General features: G+C 44.6%; 1 protein-coding gene across 8 annotated transcripts in view; it reads left to right on the top strand.

Annotated features, from left to right (window-relative positions):
• The window catches only part of MED13L (mediator complex subunit 13L), a 295,043-nt gene extending 288,114 nt beyond the window's left edge, over positions 1–6,929 (top strand). For 6 of the 8 annotated variants that reach the window (XM_025474084.3, XM_025474083.3, XM_049102031.1 and 3 more), the window contains 4 exons: positions 606–767; positions 2,897–3,009; positions 3,577–3,612; positions 4,031–6,929. In XM_025474084.3, coding sequence (XP_025329869.1) covers positions 606–767; positions 2,897–3,009; positions 3,577–3,612; positions 4,031–4,163 — 444 coding nt within the window. In that variant the 3' untranslated portion in view covers positions 4,164–6,929. Of the gene's footprint in view, positions 1–605; positions 768–1,298; positions 1,556–2,896; positions 3,010–3,576; positions 3,613–4,030 lie in introns of those variants that run through there. The other 2 variants (XR_003146620.3, XM_025474085.3) reach the window with 2 other exon arrangements.
• Positions 6,930–22,184: the final 15,255 nt, after the last annotated feature.

Below are 22,184 nucleotides of genomic sequence, written 5' to 3'. Positions count from 1 at the left end.
CAAAGATAAAGAAAATGTCAATTGCAGAAACCCGTCGTAAGGCTCTCACAAGGGTTTTATACTAAGGAGTTTGCTAAAAATTAAAAACAAGTCCTCTTCACCAGCAGATCTTACACTGCTGGGAGGTCAGTGACACTGTATCACATGGAGTGGTGCAGTGTTAGGTTTTCCTAACATCCATGTTGTTGACACTAGACTGTCGGGTACGCTCATGTATTTTGGTTGATTGCTGGTGAAAGAGCACCTGGGTGTGGGGGGTGGGTGCCTTCAGCTGCCAGAGGCCATTCTTTCCACCTTTAGTTTGATGTCTGATGCCATGGAACACGTCTTACATTTAACAGAAAAGAAACCAGAGCAAATATATCTGTATTTGCTTGGCTGATTGAAATTAGTTTAGCTGGTACCATATTTCTCATCAGATGTCTGTGCATGCAGCGAACACCATGTTTCTCCTGTTGACCTTTCTCAGTCACCGGTGTTTTTGTGCAAAAAGCTGCCAGAAAGGGGTCCACAGTGTGTAGAGTGACTTGGTAAAAAGTTGATTTTCAAAGCTTTATTTGAAGTGATATAAATGCTGATCATGCTCTTGGGACTTTGTTTTTCAGAGTCAGGGTGAGCGTCTTCTCTCTAGAGAGGCACCCGAGGAGCTGAAGCAGCAGCCTCTGGCCCTTGGGTATTTTGTATCAACTGCCAAAGCAGAGAATCTCCCACAGTGGTTTTGGTCGTCGTGTCCCCAGGCTCAGAACCAGTGCCCCCTCTTCCTAAAGGTTGGTTTGGTGTCATATTTGAAGTTTGGGGGAGGAGTATAACTTAGACTTAAATTGGGGTTTGGTTAGAAACTTGTGTCTCAGTCCCCACAATCATACTGTGGTCCCTTTTTCTTTCACATCTGCTTCTACTCTGAGGGTATTTTAATTACAGTTGTGGTTGTGGGGTGGGGGTGGGCGGTGGGCGGTGGTTAGAACTCAGGAGAGGAACCCAAAGCCATGGCACAAAGGAAGCAATCACATTAACCTAAGTTGGAGACTTTGTGGGACCCACAGGGCATGCTGCCTTGCCACCCGTGAAGGTAAACTTAGGTGGAGGTGATCTGGATTGGCTGATCTCTTCCTCCCTTGCCACAGGCTTCATCTTTCTTCATTAGAGTAGGGCAAGAGGCAGCTAAATTTACGTTTACACACGCTCCTTCCTGTATCAGTCTTGGAACCCTTTAATACAAATTAAGGGTTAAAACAAAAGATCTCCTACTTCCAGTTTGCTTGAAAGAGCCTGGAATGAAATCCACGTTTCACCCACAGATTGGCAAGAAGCCAGAAGTTTGACAACATGCTCTTTTGGCAGGGCTGTTGGGAGATGGCCCTGGTGCCAGTAGGAAAGCCAAGTGACACAACCCCCCTCGCTTCCCTTTTGATGCTGCAGTTCCACCTCTGGAAATCTATTCAGAAGAAACAGGCAAAATCAAAAAGATAAATGTAAAAGATGGGAAACACTTGAACTGTCCATCAGTAAGGAACTGGTTGAATAAACCCGTACATCTGTTCAGTGGAGTGTTAATGTGAGGATTATTGTTATATAATCATTCTGTGGAGTGTAGATTACCTTGTAGTGATTGTGATAAGATGGGTGCGCGCGCGCACACACACACACACAGGCCTGCTCTGTTTTCAAAAAGAAACAGTGGAAGGGTTGGACCAGAAACAGTTGAAGCAATTTTCTTTAACTAATGGCTATGACATATTGTGAAATCAAGGAAGTTATATAAAATCCACGTCATCTTTATTTCAAATTAGACTTGTCAGGATGAACCTAGATTTATTTTTCCCTCTTAAGAAAGGTGTACACTTTTTTTTTTTTTTTTTTTTTTAGCTCGGTCTACTGCAAAACTTAGGAGCAGTGACAGCATAGTATCCATAAACAACTCTCTTGCTACAGTTCTGGTTCTGAAATACCATTTATCATTTAAAAGAACCAGAGTCCCTTGGAATAAATGACTGATTATAGGTCTGAAGTAAGAAATATTCAGGATGAACCTTTGCTATGTTGTCCCACTGAAAAGCAAGGAAATTACTTAAGATAATTAGAGTTACTTCAAAGGACCCAGGAGCCAGCTGGAGGGTTCTCATTGCCCAAGGATGGGACAGTTTGAACATAAAGAACAGTGGTAGCAGGAGAATGAAACAAATACATGGGTTCATAATTGTGCTGAAAACCAGAACATTTTCTCAGTCACCTTTTGAAACTACTAGAACAGCAGCTTACTAAGTCGAAAACTAAAAAATAAAGAAGCATTTATATTAACTCTCACATACTATATTTCTCAGTTATTTAATAAAGTAAAAATTAGGTGAAAAAGTGATGGGGAACTTATTAAATGGAGCATGCTGGTAACCTGCTGAACACGGTGATCAATCCTACTTCAAGTGGGACAATAGACATTAGTTGCCTTTTGATGTGATGCAATAAGAAGGACATAGCACCAGTTAAGCAGTATTCTTGCACCCTTATCCCCTCCATCTAGAAAGAAACTGAACCAGTTAGAGCCTCTAAATCTATGGATTTACAGAAGAAGTCAGGAGAGAATGTATTAACCCCACCACAAGGGGACAGTTAGCCATATCCAGACCCTGAGGCCTTCTAGAGATTAGGACTTCAAGAGGCAGGTCTTTGAATCATTTGAAACGCATTTATATTTGCAAAGCTAGCTTTTTTCCAACTCTAGGATATGGAGTTATTTGGGATCACATTGGAGTTACTGAGAGCCTAAAATTAAGGCTTCTGGAGGCTGTGGCTTCTAAAGACTCCAGAGGGCGTCTGCAACTAGCATACATTGGTCTTCCTTTTTTCTGCCCCATGGTTGAGGTTGTCAGAAAGGTAACTGTCTCTGTTCTTTTACCAGGCTTCACTGCATCACCACATTTCTGTAGCACAGACGGATGAACTTCTCCCTGCCAGGAATTCTCAGCGGGTTCCACATCCTCTTGACTCCAAAACCACATCTGATGTTTTAAGGTAGATACAGACATAGGCAACATAGCAGTACAGTGTGAAATAATCCTCCTTCACTTTTGTTTTTCCAAGGTGTATTTAATTAAAATGCAGAAAAGGTGCTACCTTTTGTGCTGTGGAGCACTGTCTGATTAGCCGCTGAGAGTTGCAGTCCCCCCATATGAGCACTGGACAGAGAGTATAGTATACTTTGTTAAATGGGATAGGTATGTGCAGTACAATTGTCCTTGCTTCCTATTTAAAGGAGGCATTTTATGGTGATGAAAATAGATCAGAATAGGGGGTGGATGGTTAGAAGACAGAGCCTAAAAGTTCAAGCGCTTGGTTTTGAAAGCATCTTTTTTACTTCTTCTGACATAAGTTATATAAATAAAATTAACTAGAACATAAATTCCATAGTTAGGAAGTATCTTCCAGAAGGATGCAGTAATTCTCTTGCACTGTAGCGGGCCACAAACATTCTTCAAGTACCTTGAGGAAATGCCAGCTTTTTCTAGTGTTTACTAACTCTAAAATGATTTGGAAATTATAGTTAAGCAAGAACCTGATCAACATGATTTTGGCTTTCAGGGTCTCTAGTGCAGCACCGTCCAAGAGAAATACAATGTAAGCTACATTTCTAATGAAAATTTTTTTAGTAGCAACATTAAAATAGTAAAATAAATTGGTGAAGTTAAAATGTATCAATTATACCAAAAGTATATCAGAATAATATCAAGTATATGAAAAACAGTATCATTTCAGTAGTTAACATAAAAATATTCATGAACTATTTCACATGTTTTGTTTTTTAATATGAATTCCTTGAAATCCTGTTTTTATATGATAGCATATGTGATTCCATTTGTGGCCAGTAATGCAGGGCTAGGCAAAGCGGATGTGTGAGAAAAGTGCCACAGGGAAACCTGAGACAAGTGAAAGAATGACACAGGCCCTCCCTGCCAACTCCTGGAATGTTGACGTATAGAACCAGCCTTGCCTCTGCTGTGCTTCGTGCCCCTGACCTGTCTCTTCTCTCCGGCAGGTTTGTTTTGGAGCAGTACAACGCTCTATCCTGGCTCACGTGCAATCCGGCTACCCAGGACCGTACCTCCTGCCTTCCCGTCCACTTTGTGGTGCTCACTCAGTTGTACAATGCCATCATGAATATACTTTAATTGGAAAAGCACTTGTTCTCTCTGGCTCGGTTCCTCCTCCCTGCAGCCTCAGCCCAAGGAGCCTGCTACACTCTGCAAATGCCCCACATCCTCTTCTTGAGACCACTCTCCACAGTCCTGCACTGTGATTACTCCTCAGCAGGCACAGGTCATTTCTGCAGTGTTCATTCCCAGAGGGATTCATTGATACTTCTCTCATGGACCCGGAAACTTCCATAAGCAGTGACTTTTAGCCAGTGTTATGGTGTGTGCAGCCCCAAACCACTGGTCCGCAGGAAGTTTGTTGGTGGTGGTGGTGGTGGTTTTTAAGAGGGAAACAGAAGAGACAGTATCCTTTTGCACAAGAGTCTGTGTTTCCAGTCTCTGTTTAAAAACAAGGGCAGTTTAGCCCTTTTGGATATAATCCTCTAGTTATTGGTGTATGGCCTGTGGGTTACCCGAACTCCATAATCTGGGACTTCTTAAAAATAAGAACCAGCTCAAGTATATGATCTCATAATGGGGTTTCTGTCTCCCTAGTGCCCCCATCTAGATTGGCATGGATGCTTTGGTTGACTTCATACCTGTGTGTAGATACAAAAGGTCTGGAGACATCTTCATTTTGTTTATTTATTTTAAGTTGTTTTGTCATGTTTTTTTGTGACTTTCTTTTGATTTTTTTTTAATTCATGAGGACCAGGTACAGTAGCTGAAACCCAACTCAGATCCACCATAGGATTCTTTGACTACATACCTCTGTCCTAGAAGCCGGAAAAGGAGTGAAAACAGACTGGGGAGATAAGCCTAAAAAGTAATATATTCAAAACCACCCAGCAGTAGGCTTTATTAAGAACAAACTGGGTAAACATTCTGCCATGTTTCTTATTAAAAATGGCCAGCGTTTCATGAAGGATAACATTTTTATACAGAAGGCAGTCAAGCTCAACCCAGAGCCATGGAGGCAAGTACCTTCATTAGTTTTATATAGTCACAACGGAAATATATTTTCTAGTGAATTCTTATTGAAAGCCAGGTCTCTCCTCTCATTAGATCAAAAGGGACTCATGTACATATCATAATTGAAAGTGTTTGCTCATAAAATCAGTTATAAATATGGTGACTTTTTTCTGGACCATAGGAATATTATTTCAAAGAAATATTACAACTTAACCATTAAATTAGTACTTGAAGTTGAGCCTTTGTGGTGGGACTTTTTTAAAAAAAATATAATGCCTTTTTAAAGCATTAATGGCTAATTGAAGTATTTTATGACTCCTCATTCCAGGCCCCAGAGGGTTGTCTTTAAGACCCCGTTTCTGACCTTGACGTCGCAGCGTGTTTCTGTCTGAGGGCAGTGGGCGTGGGCTTGCCTCCCGCAAGCCACTCTGGTCAGGCTGTTGAGCTCTAGTCATCTGTGGAGAGAATCATGCAAATTTTAAAGTTCTTCCAAGAGACTTCCATATCCTGGTTATTAACAAAAAAAAAAAAAAAAAAAAAAAACCAAACAAAAAAAAAATGTAATAACTGATATGATTTTGTAAAAGTATTTTTCTTGAAATAATCTAACGTTTAAAACATTATATTAAAAAAAGTTGTGTGGTGGGAATATGTAAGCAGAGAAATAACTTGTAAATGGATAATTTTATTCTCTGTACCACCAATTGGGGGGGGGGGATGACTTTCACAATGTATAGGTTAAAAAAATCTGATATATCAAACCATTTGTATCTAATGTGTACAGTGTAAAATTGACTTTAAAAATATTGCAGTGCTATTTTTTCTTAATCAGAAAGGAAAAATTCTCAAGGCCTTTTGAAGAGCATAAGATGATGAAGATTGTAAACTTGTATAAAATTATCTTGGTGAGAAGACAAATTGTAAAGTAGATATTTGTAATCTTTTACCACTTTGGGGTTGCTTTTTTTCCCAGAATTCATCAGAACTTTGAATTTTTTTTTAATATGGGCTGTTTTTAATGCAGGGGCTTTTCTTCCCTAGAAATCCAATTCTAAGCAAAAAAAAAAAAAAAAAAAAAAAAAGAAAAAACCCACAAAAAACAAAAAACCCCTACAAAAATTAAAAAAAAAAAAAAAAGGCAGCAAAGGGTAGTTTTCATCTGGTGTCTTTTATTTAAGTTTTTTAAGTTAAGAAAAGCTGGTGACATATTTATACGTTTTTGTGCAAAAATAAATGAATGGCAATAGATTTTAAAAAATCTTATTATGTACTTCTGTGTGAAAAAGTCTGTATAATATTTCCCTTAAATATGCATTATTTTACTTGTGAGTTTTTTACTGAATTAATCTGAAATGTACAAGCCCTGGATTTGCTACAGAGTGAGAAGTTATTTTATTTTTTTTTTTATTTTTAATTTTGGAAATCCTGCAGAAATCAGAACTCTTACCATGGTTTGAACTAAAAAGGGGAAATGGGGAGGGGAAAGGGGTGGGATTGTCCAGCATGCTTGTATGTATATTTCAGAACCTTTTTTAAATGTAAAAGCTGTACATTTCTGGGAAGTTCTGAATTTCTTTTGTTTCCTTTTTTCCTTCAAGCATTTTGCAGTGAGCTTCTTTTATATATAGCAAACAATTTGAAAGAATACAAAAATATGTGAAGTTCATTTAAAACTACAGTATAGCGCTGGTACAGTACACTAAAGACTTTGATAAAAAGAAACAATACTAAAAGGCCTCCATTTTAAATGTCATTCATATATACCTTGTGAATGAGAGCTATATACTTTTACACACTTTTTTAGAGGAATAAATTATTGAATTACTGAAACTTTGAGTGGCTTTTTTCCCTCCCATCCTGCTTTATAACAAAATTATTTACACCTATTCAAAAGGTGTTTGTGTAATGGATTGAACATTCCTTGACTAGGAGTCAGGCTCTACCTTCCAGAGCAACACAGACATAGAATTTTATTGCCGTGACCACACTAACCAACAATTGTTCTCAGATGGTGTCCTCATGCGCCAGGGCACTAGTGCATTCCTAGATTAGTGTGTAGAGTCTGCGCGGGCACGCGCGCGCACACACACACCCCATTGGATTAGGAGTCCTGGTGTCCAGTTCTTTAACTGTCCTGAGTAGATCAGATCTGTGTTTCCCACAGATTGTGGTCAGTCTTAGAACAAATTATGAGTCTGTTTTCTACTTCCTTTCTCTTCACGGTCTGGGCCAGTTTCTTTTTGATGTTCCTTAGAAATAACAGAGCCCTCTTTGCTCTCTGCCCTGTTCACAGGCTGTGATAATAGAATGCCACCTAAGACATGTATGAGCAGGGCGCTGGTTGACTGCACGGCAGCCACTATGCTGTTCCCCTCGGGTCCATCCAGTAGGAAAAACTACCTGCCCCTTAGGGGCAGAATCTCTTGCAAAAAATGGTAAAAACCTCAGGACTTGGCAGAGCTTATAGTAAAAGTTTGACTAAATCTCGAAAGACTTTGCTATTAACCTTCCTCCATCTATTTAGAAATACACATTGTTCTGAATTTAACATGGTCTGAACCTAGAGGTAAAGCTGTTGAGACTGCTCAGCCTTGGTTATTGTATCTGCAAATGAGGGAGGAGCAGGAGTCTATGAGAAATGCTCTGCAAATAGCACGCTGTGACCATGTTATCATAGTTGTACCATTGAAGAAGGCAAACAGGCCACATTGGGGTTAGAAGACCCTTCAGAAGGTCTCTGCCTCATCCATCACCATGGCCCTGTTTGTAATGCTGCTGGATGAAGGCAATATTAAAGAATCCCACATTTCCTGGCTCCATTGTAATCAGTCCTATGTCCCCTCAATCATCAGAATTAGATGGTGTTTTTACAAGTGTTCATTAGCTTAGATACTTGGCTCCTACATTGGGTGGGACTTGATCCAACAGTTTGTGAACATTGTTTTCATAACCACTGGCTGCACCAACCTGGTGACCATAGCTAAGTCTGTTCAAGGCAGGAAAAGTTATTTTTGCAAATCGGGTGGAGATAAGTCTGACCAGGCCTTCAGGAGCCATCAGCCTCTAGCCATTCACTTTGCTCCAATTCCCAGTACCACCGGTTAACCCCCACCCCAATGATGCCATAGCACCTTTTCATGTGTCTGCTATTCAGGAAGTTGGGGAGCAAGGAAATTTGTTCCCAACAGTTATCAAAGAGCCAACATATCTTTGGGTAAAAAAAAGTGCAGTTTGTCAATAGAAAGTTTTAAAAGCAGACTCCTCATAAGACTTAATGCTGAAGCCAGAGCCACATACTGGAAATTGCCTTTGCTGCTTGTCGTTTACACAAGCCATTACGTAAAGAACATTTGTTCTTTCGCTTTTGAATCTGCCACATGCTAAAATCCTATCAAAATTGCGATTTTAGTGTATCACTATGTTATCTTGGTGTTGCATGATTTGCTTGTTTACATCCCCTTGACAAAAAGGTCACTTAGTAATTATTTCATGCCATTAATTCCTAATGAGATGCCATTAGGAAATTTTGTTGTGCCAGGTAATTGTGTGGTTGTAACAATTGCCCTGGGCATCTTACCCCACGGGGAACCAGATTTACCCATCTTCTGCTACTTCCCTTGAAAATTTCAGGTCAAGTTTAAAAGATTTTTTTGACACTTCCTGCTTCTGGCTAGAACTCCAAAGTAATGAAGCAGGTAAGAAATAGAAGTTGATGAGGAAGAAAGTTCAATCTCCAGGACAGAGCACTGGTAAGACTGAAGTATTTTTTTTTTCCTCTGTAAAAGGTTATTTCCTCAATAAGCATTAGTTACCAGGTGATAGGAAGGCACAGAAAACACAGGGGTCAGTCTCTCTCTCTTTTTTTTTTAAACAAGCAGGGAAGTGAGAAAAGCACATTTTGTTTCAATAATCTGCTAAAAATTGCATCTGTCTGGGCTGTTACTCCGTACTGTTCATTTGTAGGTGTCAAAGCAAGTCTGTCTGAAGAGTGCTCAACGTCATCCCGCTACTCCAAACAGGCAAACGTGTACAAATGAGCAGCACTTTTCATTGTGTCCTGGCTGTTGCTGCCTATTTTATGGCTTCATTGTCTTGTTAGCAGATTAGGCATGTTGCAATCTACCTGTTTAAGAAAGCCAGACAATATTCAGGAAAATCACCCATGCCAGAGCTAAGAGGAGAAGGCTAACGCAAGGAAAAATGTGTGCTCTGGGGGAAAATCAATTTAATTAAACATGTAAGATAGTCTTTGTCTTACTTAATTTGAGCTTGAACATCTTTCAAGAAACATTTCATAAGTTAGCTTCTCTTATTTAAATCTTTGTTCACTTAGAGGTCTTGATGTTCTTACTAATTTACACGCATTGTTTACATAAGTAACTTCCTGTCTGCTTTCACAAGCGTGTGAGTTCTCATTCCAGAAGACAGAATGTTCCAATAGTCATATATACACACATAGACCAATTTTTGTTCCTATTGATAGATCTCTTCACAAAGCTTATGGAGGTTATCTCCCTAATAAAGTCCCTTATTATGGACTTTAATAATATATCTAGGGAGGTCAAGTCGGCCTCACAGGATGAATTGATGACACCCCTTCCCCCCAGTCATTTTTTGTGACACAGGAGCATTGACCTTACATGACAACTCTGTTTGGCTGAGAGTAGGGAAATGTTAGCTGAACGTTGATTGTTGAAAGAGTGGAATCCACCTCAAAAATTGAAAATAATTTACAAGCTAATTCATCATATGTCGATGCCTTTGGGAAAGCAGAAAATATATATTAGAAAATATAGGAACTTCTTTTTTTTGTGGTTGATTTAGGTTTCCTATTTCATCTGAAAATTTTGGTAATTTGGAATTTTATAGGGAAAAAAATGAGTTTTCCCAATGCATTAGTATGCAACTGTGCAGAGCACTCCCTTAATTCTGAATGCATTGTTTTTGGTAACATACGCTCCTTCTCATTTCTAACAATATTGATGCAGGGTTTTTTTCCTTGATTTATTTTCTAGCAGTTTGCTGTTTTCTTAGTTTCGTTTGATTTTTTCCAAAGAAACAGCTCATGGATTTAACAATTCTATTTTTATCCTGGCTTTTATCTTGCTGTTCCTTCTCCCAGTATCCTTGAGAGTTTGTTTCATTTTCCTTGAATCTTAATTGCCTGCTTAGTTAATTTATTTTCACTTTTGATGACACAGGCATTGATAGCCTGGGGGCTTCTGGATGCATGTGGCCCTCCTCAGGTGATACGCTGAAGTCTTCACATGTATGCATTTTTCTGGGGAAAGGGTCTGTTGCATCCCATGTCTGACCCTGAACGGGTCTGTTGCATCCCATGTCTGACCCAGTAAGATGACTGATCTGGGACTGTGTTAGAGTTGATTGCATCCTGCGGGTTTTGATGTTTAATGTTTTCAATTTTATTTTTAGAATTTAATTCTTCGTTTCCCATTTTTTTTAATAAAGGAAAATTCTCTTTGGACTTCAAGTCTCTTGGACTCTAATTTTCTCTTACTACAATGTAATCTAGTAATGATTAGTCCTTGCAAACATTCTCTGGAACCTTCAAAACAAAGTGTGCCCTATTAAGCAGTGCTGTCTCATAAAAATACAGTGTGAGTCATAAATGTAATTTTATATTTTAGTAGCCACATAAAAAAGTAAAAAGGTGGAATTAATTTTAATAATATATCTTCTTTAACCTAATATATCCAAATTCTTATCTTTCAACATGAAATAATATAAAAATTGCCAATGAGATATTTAGCATTTTAATTTTTGCACCGAGTCTCCAAGATCCAGTTAATCATTGTACATTTACCACACATCTAAATCTAGAAGCTAAATTTCTATGGTTAGAGTAAAAGGCGGTTCTATCAAATAACGTTGCATTTAACAGAAAAAAAAAATTTGCACTGCGTCCCTTTGTTGTAAATTTTAATTGAATTTACAAATTAGTTTACAATTTACAAATTAGTTCCTCAGCTCTGCTCACTGCATCTCTGAGTGTTAGACACACAGGCATCTATTGGAAGTGGTGGCGCTAGGTGTAAAGATTGGAAACCAATTCTATACTGAGTGTATTGTTTCTTCTATGCCCCTGTCAAGACCTCAGACTGTCCTAGGCGGGTAGCAGGAATTAAAATTTCCCACTGCAATTTTGGGCTGTCCTTTTTTCTTTTGTACTACATTACTGGTGCATAAAGGTTTATGATGTATTTTGTTATGTAATTTATCTCTGTATCATGACCCTTCGTAATACGTTTGCTTTAACTTCTCTTTTGATATTAATATTGCCACTCCTGTTTTCCTTTTATTAGAATCCTGGTGTTATATCTTTGACCAACCATTTATTTTGAACCTTTGTCATTTTGTGTTAGGTGTTCTTCATACACATTGTTGCATTTTATTTCTTAACAGAATAGTAATTTCATTTCAGTAGGGTGATTTTTTTACCATTTGCATTTCCTGTTCTATGTTTTGACTTGTCAGCCAATTCTTTTATGAAAATACACATATATATTTATTTGCTTTTACTTTTTTAGTTTTGCCTTTTTGTGTATGGACTCTGCCATTTACTTGCATCTCTTAAAACATTTTGGAAAGAAACCTTTGTTTTTGAATTCTATTAGTGATTACTGTATAACAGTCCACAAATATTCACGATGCTCTTACTCCATACGTCTCCATTAAAAGAAAATCCCCTCTTCTCCACCATCCCACCTCCCGTCTCCCCCTCTCATGGGCGTGGAGCCGCGTGCAGCCAGCAAACCCATTCCTTTCTTCAGCTGGGCGGGGAAGGGGTGGTCTGGTTCCGCGGCCAGCCAGTCTCCCTCAGCTTGCCTCCCCCAGGCTACCTGTGGGCTCTGCTCCTGCTGAGCTGCCCATCACATGAGCTCCTCATCCAGATCCTTCTCTGGGCAAGCCGGTCGGTGGTTTCCAGGAGCCAGTGAGCATTCAGATTCCCAGGCGACTCTGGCCCAGGGATCTGTGGACCGCGCTTTGAGAAACACTTGGCCAGTTCAGCTTCCCCTGGGCTGACGGGCGGGCAGGTCGGTAAGTGGTCCCTTCGGCCGTCCACCGCCGTGACTGTCAGAACTCAGGAGGTTTTGTCTCCCAGTACTTTGGTTCCGTCATCTCCTCCTTCCCCGTGGCTGCCCGGATCCGTGGCTGGGACTCCCCGTCCGCCTGCTGGGCATGGCCCGGCCAGCCTGGCCTCCCGCTCTGTCCCCGCCCGGCGTCGCCCAAGGCCCGAACCTCCCTCCCTCCCTCCCTCTTCCCGCCCCGAGCCCCTCGCTCGCTCCGCGTCCTCAGAGTCCTTGGGCCTCCTTGGGGCCGGCCGATGGGACACTGCAAGCAACAGGACGGGCGTGGGGCACAGCCCCAAGATGGACAGAACGTGCACGACCACACGGAGCGAGGGCCGCCGCCCGACGGAGGTGCTCGCGGGGCTGCGGGCTGCGGGGCCAGGGGCCGGGGTGGGCGTCAGGGTTGCAGCAGCAGGTGTAGACGCGCCAAATGCCGAGCTCCGTCTGCAGGCCACACTCAAGAATTAGGGTCCTTGAAGAACGCGGGACTGAGTTGTAAGCAAGTGTTTACAGGAGCGGACTGACCTGCTGGAACTACTCCTGAGCTGGGGGGGGGGGGGGTGGCGGGGAGGGTCGTGCAGGCCCAGGGCCCAGGGGGGCACGAGGAGGGAGAGCGGGAGGCCGTGTGGGGTGTTGAGACGGAGGAGGAGCAGACCCGGCTGAGGGATGAGGCGGGGATGCGGGGGCCTCAGGGACCAGAGCTTTCCGCCTCGGCAGCGGCCCAGGGTGGGGACTGGCGGCAGGGACAGAGGCAGCCCCGCGCCTGGGGAGGACCGCGGGGGAGGCGGGGGGCACAGCGCAGACTGGCCCCAGCTCAGCTGCCACAGGGGCGGGCAGCGGGGGCCCCACTTGGTGGCTTTGTTTCCGGGTGGGGAGGCTGGCGGTGGGGGGGCCGCCTGGAGGCCGAATGCACGGGAGGCTTCAGGAGGGCCGCGGCCTAGGGCAGAGCCAGGCCAAGAGCGGGGTGACAGGCCGCGACCACCGCATGGGCCCGGCCTCTGCCCCCTGCCCCGGCTGGGGAGCACCCAGTGGGCCACCACCCGGGGGGCCCCGAGTCCAGAGCCGGAAACACGGATGTGGCCCTGTCCCTGCCTCTCAGAATCACCTGTCACGGTGGCCTCGGCGGCTCCTGGGAGGGCAGAGGGAGGGTGTCCCCCAGAAGGGGACCGCGGGGGGGCTAGTGGGCCTGTGGGAAAGGGCAGAGCCAACCCCGTCCGCTCTTCACCGACTCGCTCACCTGCCCTCACTCTTCTTCGCATGCCATTTAGAGACCACGATGGAGGTCAGGGAACCCAGTGGAAGTGGCTTCCACCTCCAAGCACTTGGATCCTCTGTGTCACCTCAGAGGTGGGCACCAACTGGGGATCCGCCCGGGACCGAACAATGCTCACATGACCCCAGTTGCCCCTCAGCGGGAGCCTTCGGGTCTTCCTGTCATACTAGGCCCTACCTGGATCTTGGACCCTGCCTGTCTGCACACAGCTGACATGTGCTGCACAAGCTGAGTCAAGAGCAGCCCCTTTCTGCTCTTACCTGGCCATTTTTCTAGAACTTTCTAAACCTAAAAGAGAAGGTCTGTTTGAGCCAAGTTCCCTCTCTGACATTTCCAGAATATTAATTTTGAGCCCAGATCTGCCCTCAGCAGAGTCCCGCTGCTGCTCGTGCTGTGCCTGTTTCCCCGTCAGGGAAGTGGGGATGTCATTCCCCTCCACCTGGTGCGGAGATTCAACGACCTGACGCACGCACAGTGTGCTACGCTGCACGGCACGCAGCCGGTGCCTCCATAGTGTCAGTTCTTGCCTTTTTGTCCTGAAGAGTCACGACAGGGCTTACTTTACCTCCCACGTGTTTGGCAAATAGGCATTTCAAACACGGATGAGGTGGGGTCGCTGATTGCTCGCCTGCACCGGCTCCCCCTTCCCAACCCCTCTCCTTCCAGATGTCCGGTGCAAGCCAAAGCTCTTGGGTTGCTCAGGGCCGATTGCTGTCTCTCGCCCTCCACGACCGGCCCATTCCTTTCAATCTCATGATCCCACCTTCAAAATGAACCCAGAAGCCGAGTCCTTCCTGCCACCACCCCACCCCGCCCCACTCCCACTGCCACGGGAGCCAAGTTCTCGCTCCGGGAACCTCTGGAGGTGCTGTCTCCGCGCCGAGCTCTGGGCGGCCCGTTCTGCACGCAGCTGCGGCGGCCTCTTGGTCACCCCCGAGCCGCCTCTGCTCCCCACCAACACGGGATAAAACCCAAACTGCGGCCTACACAGCCCGCCCCGCCCTGGCCCTTGTGCGCGTCTCCCTCGCTGCATTCCAGCTCCGCTGTCCCTCCTCACCGAGGCCCCCCAGCCACCGGCCAGCCGTCCCCAACCCCTTGTCCCTCCTCACTGTGCTTCTTTCATTTGTATGTCATCCCTCCTATTAGTCGGTAAGTTCCATCAAGGCAGGGATTGTGTCGCCAACGATAGAACCAGTGCCTCCCATATATGGAAGAGAGCCCACAAATATTTTGTCAATTCTGAAATAATTTGAGACATAGAGAAAAGTTGCAAAAGCAGTACGGCGCCTCCAGCACGCCCTCGCCCAGCTCCGCCTTTGTTATCAGCGGGCACAAGCACGGAATGAGTGCCCAGGGCTAAGAAATTCGCATCAGTACGTTACTCCGGACTGAACTCCAGACCTCACTCAGAGTACGCACGACTTGCACCCATGCCCTCCTCCTGGCCCACCATCCGGGGCAGGATCCCATGCTGCTTGACTCATAACGTCCCCCCGCCGGCTCTGATCTGTGATAGTTTCTTGGTCTCTCCTTGTTTTGTGACCTTGACGCTTTGGCATTCCTCGTACCAGCATACTCTTTTTTTCTTCTTTTTTTTTTTTTTTTTAGTAGGATGTCCCTCCATCTGGATTAGTCTGAGGCTTCCTCATGGTTTGATAGAGGTTATGCATTTTGAGGCAAGAACACCACAGAAGTGCCCTTCCCAGCGCATCGTGTCAGTGGTAAAGGACGTCTCTCTTTCCTACTAAAAGGGACATTAACCTTAATTAAGACTGTGCCTTCTGGGTTTCTCCACTGCTACTATTTCCCCACTCAGATATTTTGGGTCAAGGAAGTTCTGCAGAAGATCGCAGAAACCCATAGTTGCTGTACGTCCAAGATTGCCCACCAGGGGGCGACCTTCACCGAAGAATCTTTATGGGCCTCAAAGCAGAGGTTTCCAAAGCAAGAGGTCAAGGCTGTGTGGGGCAGGTGGAGGGCTGGTCGGTCTCTCAGTCCACTCTCCCAGGGGAGCCCTTGCTGGGTGCACAGTCCCCGGGGATAGACTCCTAGATGGAAACTGAGGCTGGGTGAGGGGGTGAGGATGTATTTGGGGAGAGAGTGGTTAATGTTGTTGCTTCAACTGGTTAGAAATTAAGAAGCCAGAGTAAAGGTCCTTCCTCTTGTCGCTCCTACCCCTTCCACAGACACCTTAGAAAAAGCCCAGGTAGGAAGGGCCCCTGAGCGTGAAACTAAGACTTAGGCTTGGCCCAGACCCCAGGGCAGTGGGGATATCATTCTTCTTTAATTAAACTTGATTCAGCTGTTGAAAACCAGTATAGATTTCTGTGGGGAACAAGAGAAACTTTCTGGGGTGAGGGATAGGTTTCTATTTGATTGAGATAATGTGATATTTGGCAAAACCCAAGGACTTCACACTTGAAACAGGTGGCACTTTAAAATTCTAATGATTTCGATAATTAAGGGACTCAATAATATGGGCCAAGGAAATCATTTTAAAAAATTACCTAATAATGCTTGATAAAAGGTAATCATTTAAATTTTTAATTGTGGTAAAACACATACGATGTAAAATCTTACCATCTTAAGCATTTTTAAGTAGCATTATTGACATTCACATTTTGGGGCATCTGCTTCCAGAACTTTTTCATCCTGCTAACCCAAACTCACCTTTCTCCTTCCCTGCCCAGCCCCTGGTGACCACCATTCTGATTTCTGTCTCTGTGGATTTGATTCCTCCAGGAACCTCATAGAAGTGGAATACCGTGCTGTCTTTGTCTTTTTGTGACTCACCTCCTTTCACTTAGCATAATGTCCTTACATTTAATCCATGTTCTAGCAGGTGGACGGGGTCCCCGTCCTTTATAAGGCTGAATAATATTCCATTGTTTGGATATACCACATTCTGTTTTCCCACGTTTTGTTTCACGGACACTTGGGTTGTTTCCACCCTTTAGCCATTGTGAATAGAGCTGCTATGAACATGGATGTATAAATATCTCTCCGAGACCCTGCTTTCAATTCTTTGGGGTACAGATCCAGAGATGGAATTGCTGGATCATTTGGTAACTCTATTTGTCATTTTTTGAGGCACCCCCGTACCGTTTTGCACAGTGGCTGCACCATAACATGTGTGTTTTTTGAAAAATTGTACCTCAATAAGCCCGATTTTAAAAGAAAGATTAAAAACCAGGACATGGTTGGTAATTCGTGTGGGGTAGAGGAGGGAGGCATCCTTTCTTCCTCAGCAGTTCACACGGCCAGAGCTTTGACGTATCCTCCCCACGTCCTTTGAGCTCCAGACTCATTTCTGGCTCTAATTTTACCCTCTGAGACCAACAGGAAGATTAATAGGCATTTTTTAATGGCTCCCAGGCCTATAGGCAACCCCCCCCCAAATAAAAATAAACATCCCTGTCCTGGGCTAGCCCCACACATCTGCTTACTCTGCCTCCTGCCTCTTGTAGGCCTTTCTAGAATCGTACATCTTGGTTGGATGTTGACTCAGAGACAGTTGGCAATGAAACCTAACAGGCTGGCCACCCAGGCCCCTTCCATCCCAGCCAGGAAGACGGTGATTTCCAGAGCCGGACGGGCCTTCCTGAGACACAGCCTCCTCTGAGGATATAGGTCAGATGGCGAGAGAACATCTTGCTCTCTTCCTCTCAAGTAGAGAAGCCTCTGCATCCCCCCTCAGCCCCAGGCAAAGAAGCCCGACAGGTCACTTTTTCCAGGCTTGCAGCAAAGCTGCCCCCACCCCAGGGGATTCTTTGTTCAAGGCCTCCACAGCTTATGGAGGCTTAGGAGCTGAGGCCAGGATTCTCCTTATCAGTGATCTTGACCTTCCCATCTGACTTCCAAGTGTGGAAGAAAAAAACCAGTCCACTGAGGTGAGCCCCCAAATAATCTCTGTGCTTCTGCAAATTACTAACATGGTTTCTGCAGTTGAGGGGGGGGGGGGGGTGGAGAGAAAACTCTGAATGTAGGGCAGGGTTTGCAAATGGGTGGCCCTTGGGCCTAATTTGACCTGTGGCCACATGTGCTGGGATTTGGGCCATGCGGTGTATTTTTTTTTTATATATAAGTTTGAGTTCATAGCTAACATATTCAAATTTATTTCACCTTAAAAAAAAAAAAAAAGGCAGATTCCCAGCTTCTCTTCACCAATCATTCATATCTGGGAGCAAGTTGGTTTCCCCCTGGCGTGGCCGGCACCCCACCCTTTGAGCAAGGCATGAGCTCTACAGCAGTAACCCTTACTCTGTGTTCCTTTACGTTATCTGCCTGGCGCCGTAGTTGTATGTGTTTGTGAACCCTAATCTCTGACTCACACATTTTTCAGAGTTCAAAGAGCCTTTCGTGACTGTCTGGTCCAATGGTGTCAGCAAACTACAGCCTCAAGGTCAGATCTGGCCCACTGCCTACTTTTGTAAATAAAGTTTTATTGGAACACGGCCATGCCCACTTGACTGGATTACATCTCCGGCGGCTTTCACGCTACAAGGACAGGATCTGGGAATTGCAAAAGAGCATGTGCACTTTCGCAAAGCTCAAGTATTTACTATTCGGCCCTTTGCGGAAAATTTTGCTGACCTCTGATCTGGTCACAACTTCTTTTGTTATGGATGAGCCACCTGAGGCCCTAGGCAGGGAGACAGGGAGTGAGGTCATCCTCAGGCTGACACTGGACTCTGAGCCCAGAGCCCTGCCTGCTGGGTAGTAACCCCACCCCCACCCCGCACACCTCCAGGGCCACCCTGAGATCCTTGAGGAAGCCGCACCCCTGCCCTCCCCTGACAGGTATTCTGGATTCTGGATTCTATTGGCTGCTCCAGTGTCAGAAGCCACCAGGCCCTTCTCTTCGTCCTGCATCTCCTCCGCGAGCTGATGGTGCCGGGGTGTCTGGTTCCCATCACGGCTGACAATCGGCCCTCCGTACCCCGCCCGGGGCCCAGAGTTTGTCTGTAAACCCTGACATCATTAACACCCCATCAATCGCCTTGCCCTAGCAGGCTGGCGAGGCCTCCATCTGGAATTCGGCCCTGGCAGAGATCAAAGTCCGGCCGTCTGGAGCCCTGCCTTGGGGAAGAAGAGGAGGAGGGCCAGCTGGGGGCTCAGCTTTGTGCCCTCGTGGGCTGGGCCTGGGGTCTCATGGAGTCCTAGGACAGCTTGGTGCTGGCCCCCTGGGCACCTCCGTCCCTTTGGGCAAGAGCTTTGCTGGCCTGGGCCTCAGTTACCAGATGTGTAAAATGGGGTTACAGGTCTTTCAGGGAGAAGCCAGTGGGTATGCATCTCTTACAAGTTGTGCAGTTGAATACAATGATATGATGTCTGAGATTTGCTTTAAAAAATACCTCTAGGGGAAATCATCGTGTGGGGAGGGGGTTGGGGAGGGAGGGCAGAGGTCCCACAGGGTTGGCAAAGTGTCGAAGATTGCTAAATCCAGGTGTCCGGCAATACGCGGGGGTTGGTTAAGTTCTTCTCTCTACTCTTGCGTTGGAAAATTTTCATAATAAGGAGTGAGATTTAAAAGTCTGTCAAATTCTCTGGACATGTGTGGGACTGTTTTTCTTTCTCGCGCTTGTATTTCAATTTTGGAAGAAAGTGGTGTTTCCTGATTATAAGAAGATGTGTCACGCCCCTGCTTATCTCTCAAGTTCATGTTTCTCTTGGGGAAGACCTACTGGAACTGGCCTCGGGGCGTGTGTTTGTGTGTGTATGTGTGTGTGTGTGCTTTCAGCTGCACACACCTTTCTTGAGGACCTGCTATATGCCAGCCCCCAAGAGTGCAGGGCTGTGAAATGAGGGCTTTCTCCTTATCCAGAGTGATCGCCTGACATTTCCCCTCCCTTCCCAGCAGCTATCCTCCCGAAGTGTGCCTTGAGATCCCTTTATGAGGTCAGAGGCAGAGGGCTGACCCCAGGCCCTTGCCACCTTCTCTGGGTCAAGGACATGCTTTAGACATCACTATTCTTGCTACTGCATTGCCTGTTGTGCCCATGTCCCCAGCAAGCCCTGGCCCACATTTAAGTTTGACCTCTGTCACCCCTTCCTGTCCTGTGTTGCAGGTACCTTTGCTATCAGGTTGCCAGATTTAGCACGTAAAAAACACAGGATATCCAGTTAAATTTGAACCTCAGATAATCAACAACTCATCGTCAGCATAAGTATATCCCATGCCATACTTGGGACATACTTATACCAAAAAGATACTCATTATTTAATGAAATTCGAATTAAATTAGGTGTTTTATATTATACCTGATAACCCCACCCTGCTGTCATTTATAATTAATTCACTCATTTGAGCACCTTTCAGATGCCTGGGACTTGCTGGAGATTGACTAGTTTAGTGCCTCTCTCTAAGAATCCTCCCTACTGTCCGGGAAATCCATAACTGCCAATAGGTGTTAGAAATAGACAACCAAGCAGAGTGTGTTGGGAGCATAATCTAACTGTAGTGCAGGCTGAGGACACCACTGATGGAGGCAGGGCTGGGCATGGTGGTGTGGACCATAAAGGCAGCTGTGGCTGATGAGGTCAGAGGCATCCCTGAAGCTATTTTCTATAGTTTACAGTGAGCAGCTGGCCAATGGCTCAAAGTTAATCAATCGAAGATTCCTTGAAAGTAAGCCTCTGTCAGTTTCTCAGCTGCTCACAGACTCAAAACATAGCTATCAGGTGCCACCATGGCCAGGGCACTCAGTTAGTAAACCAGACGAGGTCCCTGCCCTCACAGCACACATGATCTGTGAGGACCCATAAATAAGCAAGCTTACAGGTAAATGAATATATGGTGTCAGACAGGGATGAGTACAATGACAAAATGAAATGGCACAGTGGCAGGGTGAATGTGAGGTGGGGGTGATATTAGTCACCAACACTCGTGTTGCACCTGCTACTTCTATTACCTGTTACACCGTTGTAAAAGCTTGGTGTGTGTCAACTCCGATCATCTCCACAGCAGCCTGAGGAGGTGGGTGCCAGTACTGTCTCCACTGGCCATGGGAAGGCTCTGAGGCACAGAAAAGTCACATGATGTGCCCTTGAAGCCTCAGTATCACTGTCTGTAAAAGGGGGATTCATGGACTCCTGTGAGGATAAAAGTAATTTGTAAACCATGAAGAGTTTGGCACATGTGCCCTCTTGCACCTACCACGTGGGTGCATGCTACCTTTGCTAACAATTGGGCAGCATTTGAGAGCCTCAGTTTCTCCATTGAATGAAAGTGGGCCTGTCCCTTGTTGGACTGTGAAGTACCCCCAAGGTGGGCTCCCCACCTTATATTTCCTGGTTCTTTTGCAGCACCTGGACAAGCCCCTGGCACATAGCATCCCTGCTCCTTCCCCACTTGGCTCCCAGTCACAGAAAGGTCCCCTCTGAAGGAAACATCTTTGAGTACCTTTCACAGTATCTTCATCATCTGTGCTGATTATCTCCAGCCTGATGTCCTGCTCAATGAGGGGTAAACTGTTACTAGGCTCATTTGGCAGCTAAGGCCTGGGGTTTTCCTGACTCTGTTCCCCATCCTGTCAGATCCTCCATGGACTCAGGGCCAGGCAGGGCTGGGGAGACACTCGAGCATCCCCAAGAGTAACTTTGCCTTTTTTTGTGTGTGGCAATATCATGAACTACCTAACCAAAGACTCTGTGCTTACAAAATACCTTAAACCTCTGGATCATAAACAAAAACCATGCTTTCTGATCAGGGTCTAGCTTTCCTTGTACCATGACCTTTTGGGCAGTCCACAGAAACCTAGACTTCCCTTCTCAGAGTAATTTTCTTAAATGCTTTAAATAAAATACATAAGATTAATAAAGGAAACAATTATTTCAACATAATGTGCAAGTATTTTTAAAAAGTTCCAATATTGTAATATGTGAGTGCTTTAAATTAATGCATAAAACATTGGCAGAAGACTTAATTAACAACAACCATACCCTTGGAGTAAATAGAACAGGTGAAGAGTACATTAGTGAACTAGAAGAGAGGTGTGGCCAGAATGCTACCCAAAGAGATCAATAGACAGAAAATATTAGGAAAAAGAGTTTAGAATGAGTGTTTACACTAAAATTTTTAATTTGCCCCCTTGGCTTTGAGCTAATCGTGGATAATTGAATTAATCAACGTCTATCCTTTCCTTTCCAGCAATACAAAGACTTAGTACATTTAGAATGAGAAAGTCTCACAGGCATGCAATAGAAAAAATTTTAGTAGGAGAGAGCAGAGAAAATTGGATGGAGACAGTATTCAAAGAGTATTTTTTAAAACCTGATGAATGTCATGAATCCTCAGATCCACGATGGTTGACTATCCCCAAGCAGGATAAGTAAGAATAAATCCATGTCATAACACAACTGTATAACACAGAACCAAAGAAAATCTTGTCATCAATTGAAAAGAAAAAAATGCAGACAAAGGCCTGACTTCATGCTTCTCAAGAGCAACAACAGAAGATAAAAGTCACTATCTTCAAAGTGCAGAGAACACACTGACAACCCAGAATTCTATACCCAGTGAAACTATCAGTCAAGAAAGAGGGCTGAAATTGACATTTGCATATGAACAAAATGAAGGCTTTTTATCATCAACTGACATGCTAAAATAACCACCAATGTCTATACTTCAGGAAGAAGAAAACCAAGCACAAGAGGAGGAAGCATGGAATATGGGAAGAAGTGGTGAAAGGAAATTTATAAATATGTGGGTAAATTGAAATGC

Source organism: Canis lupus, chromosome 26 (genome assembly GCF_003254725.2).
Source record: "Canis lupus dingo isolate Sandy chromosome 26, ASM325472v2, whole genome shotgun sequence".
NCBI classification, from domain to species: Eukaryota; Metazoa; Chordata; class Mammalia; order Carnivora; family Canidae; genus Canis; species Canis lupus.
The sequence above is the reverse complement of the archived record's forward strand: the minus strand, read 5'-3'. Positions and strand labels throughout refer to the sequence as shown.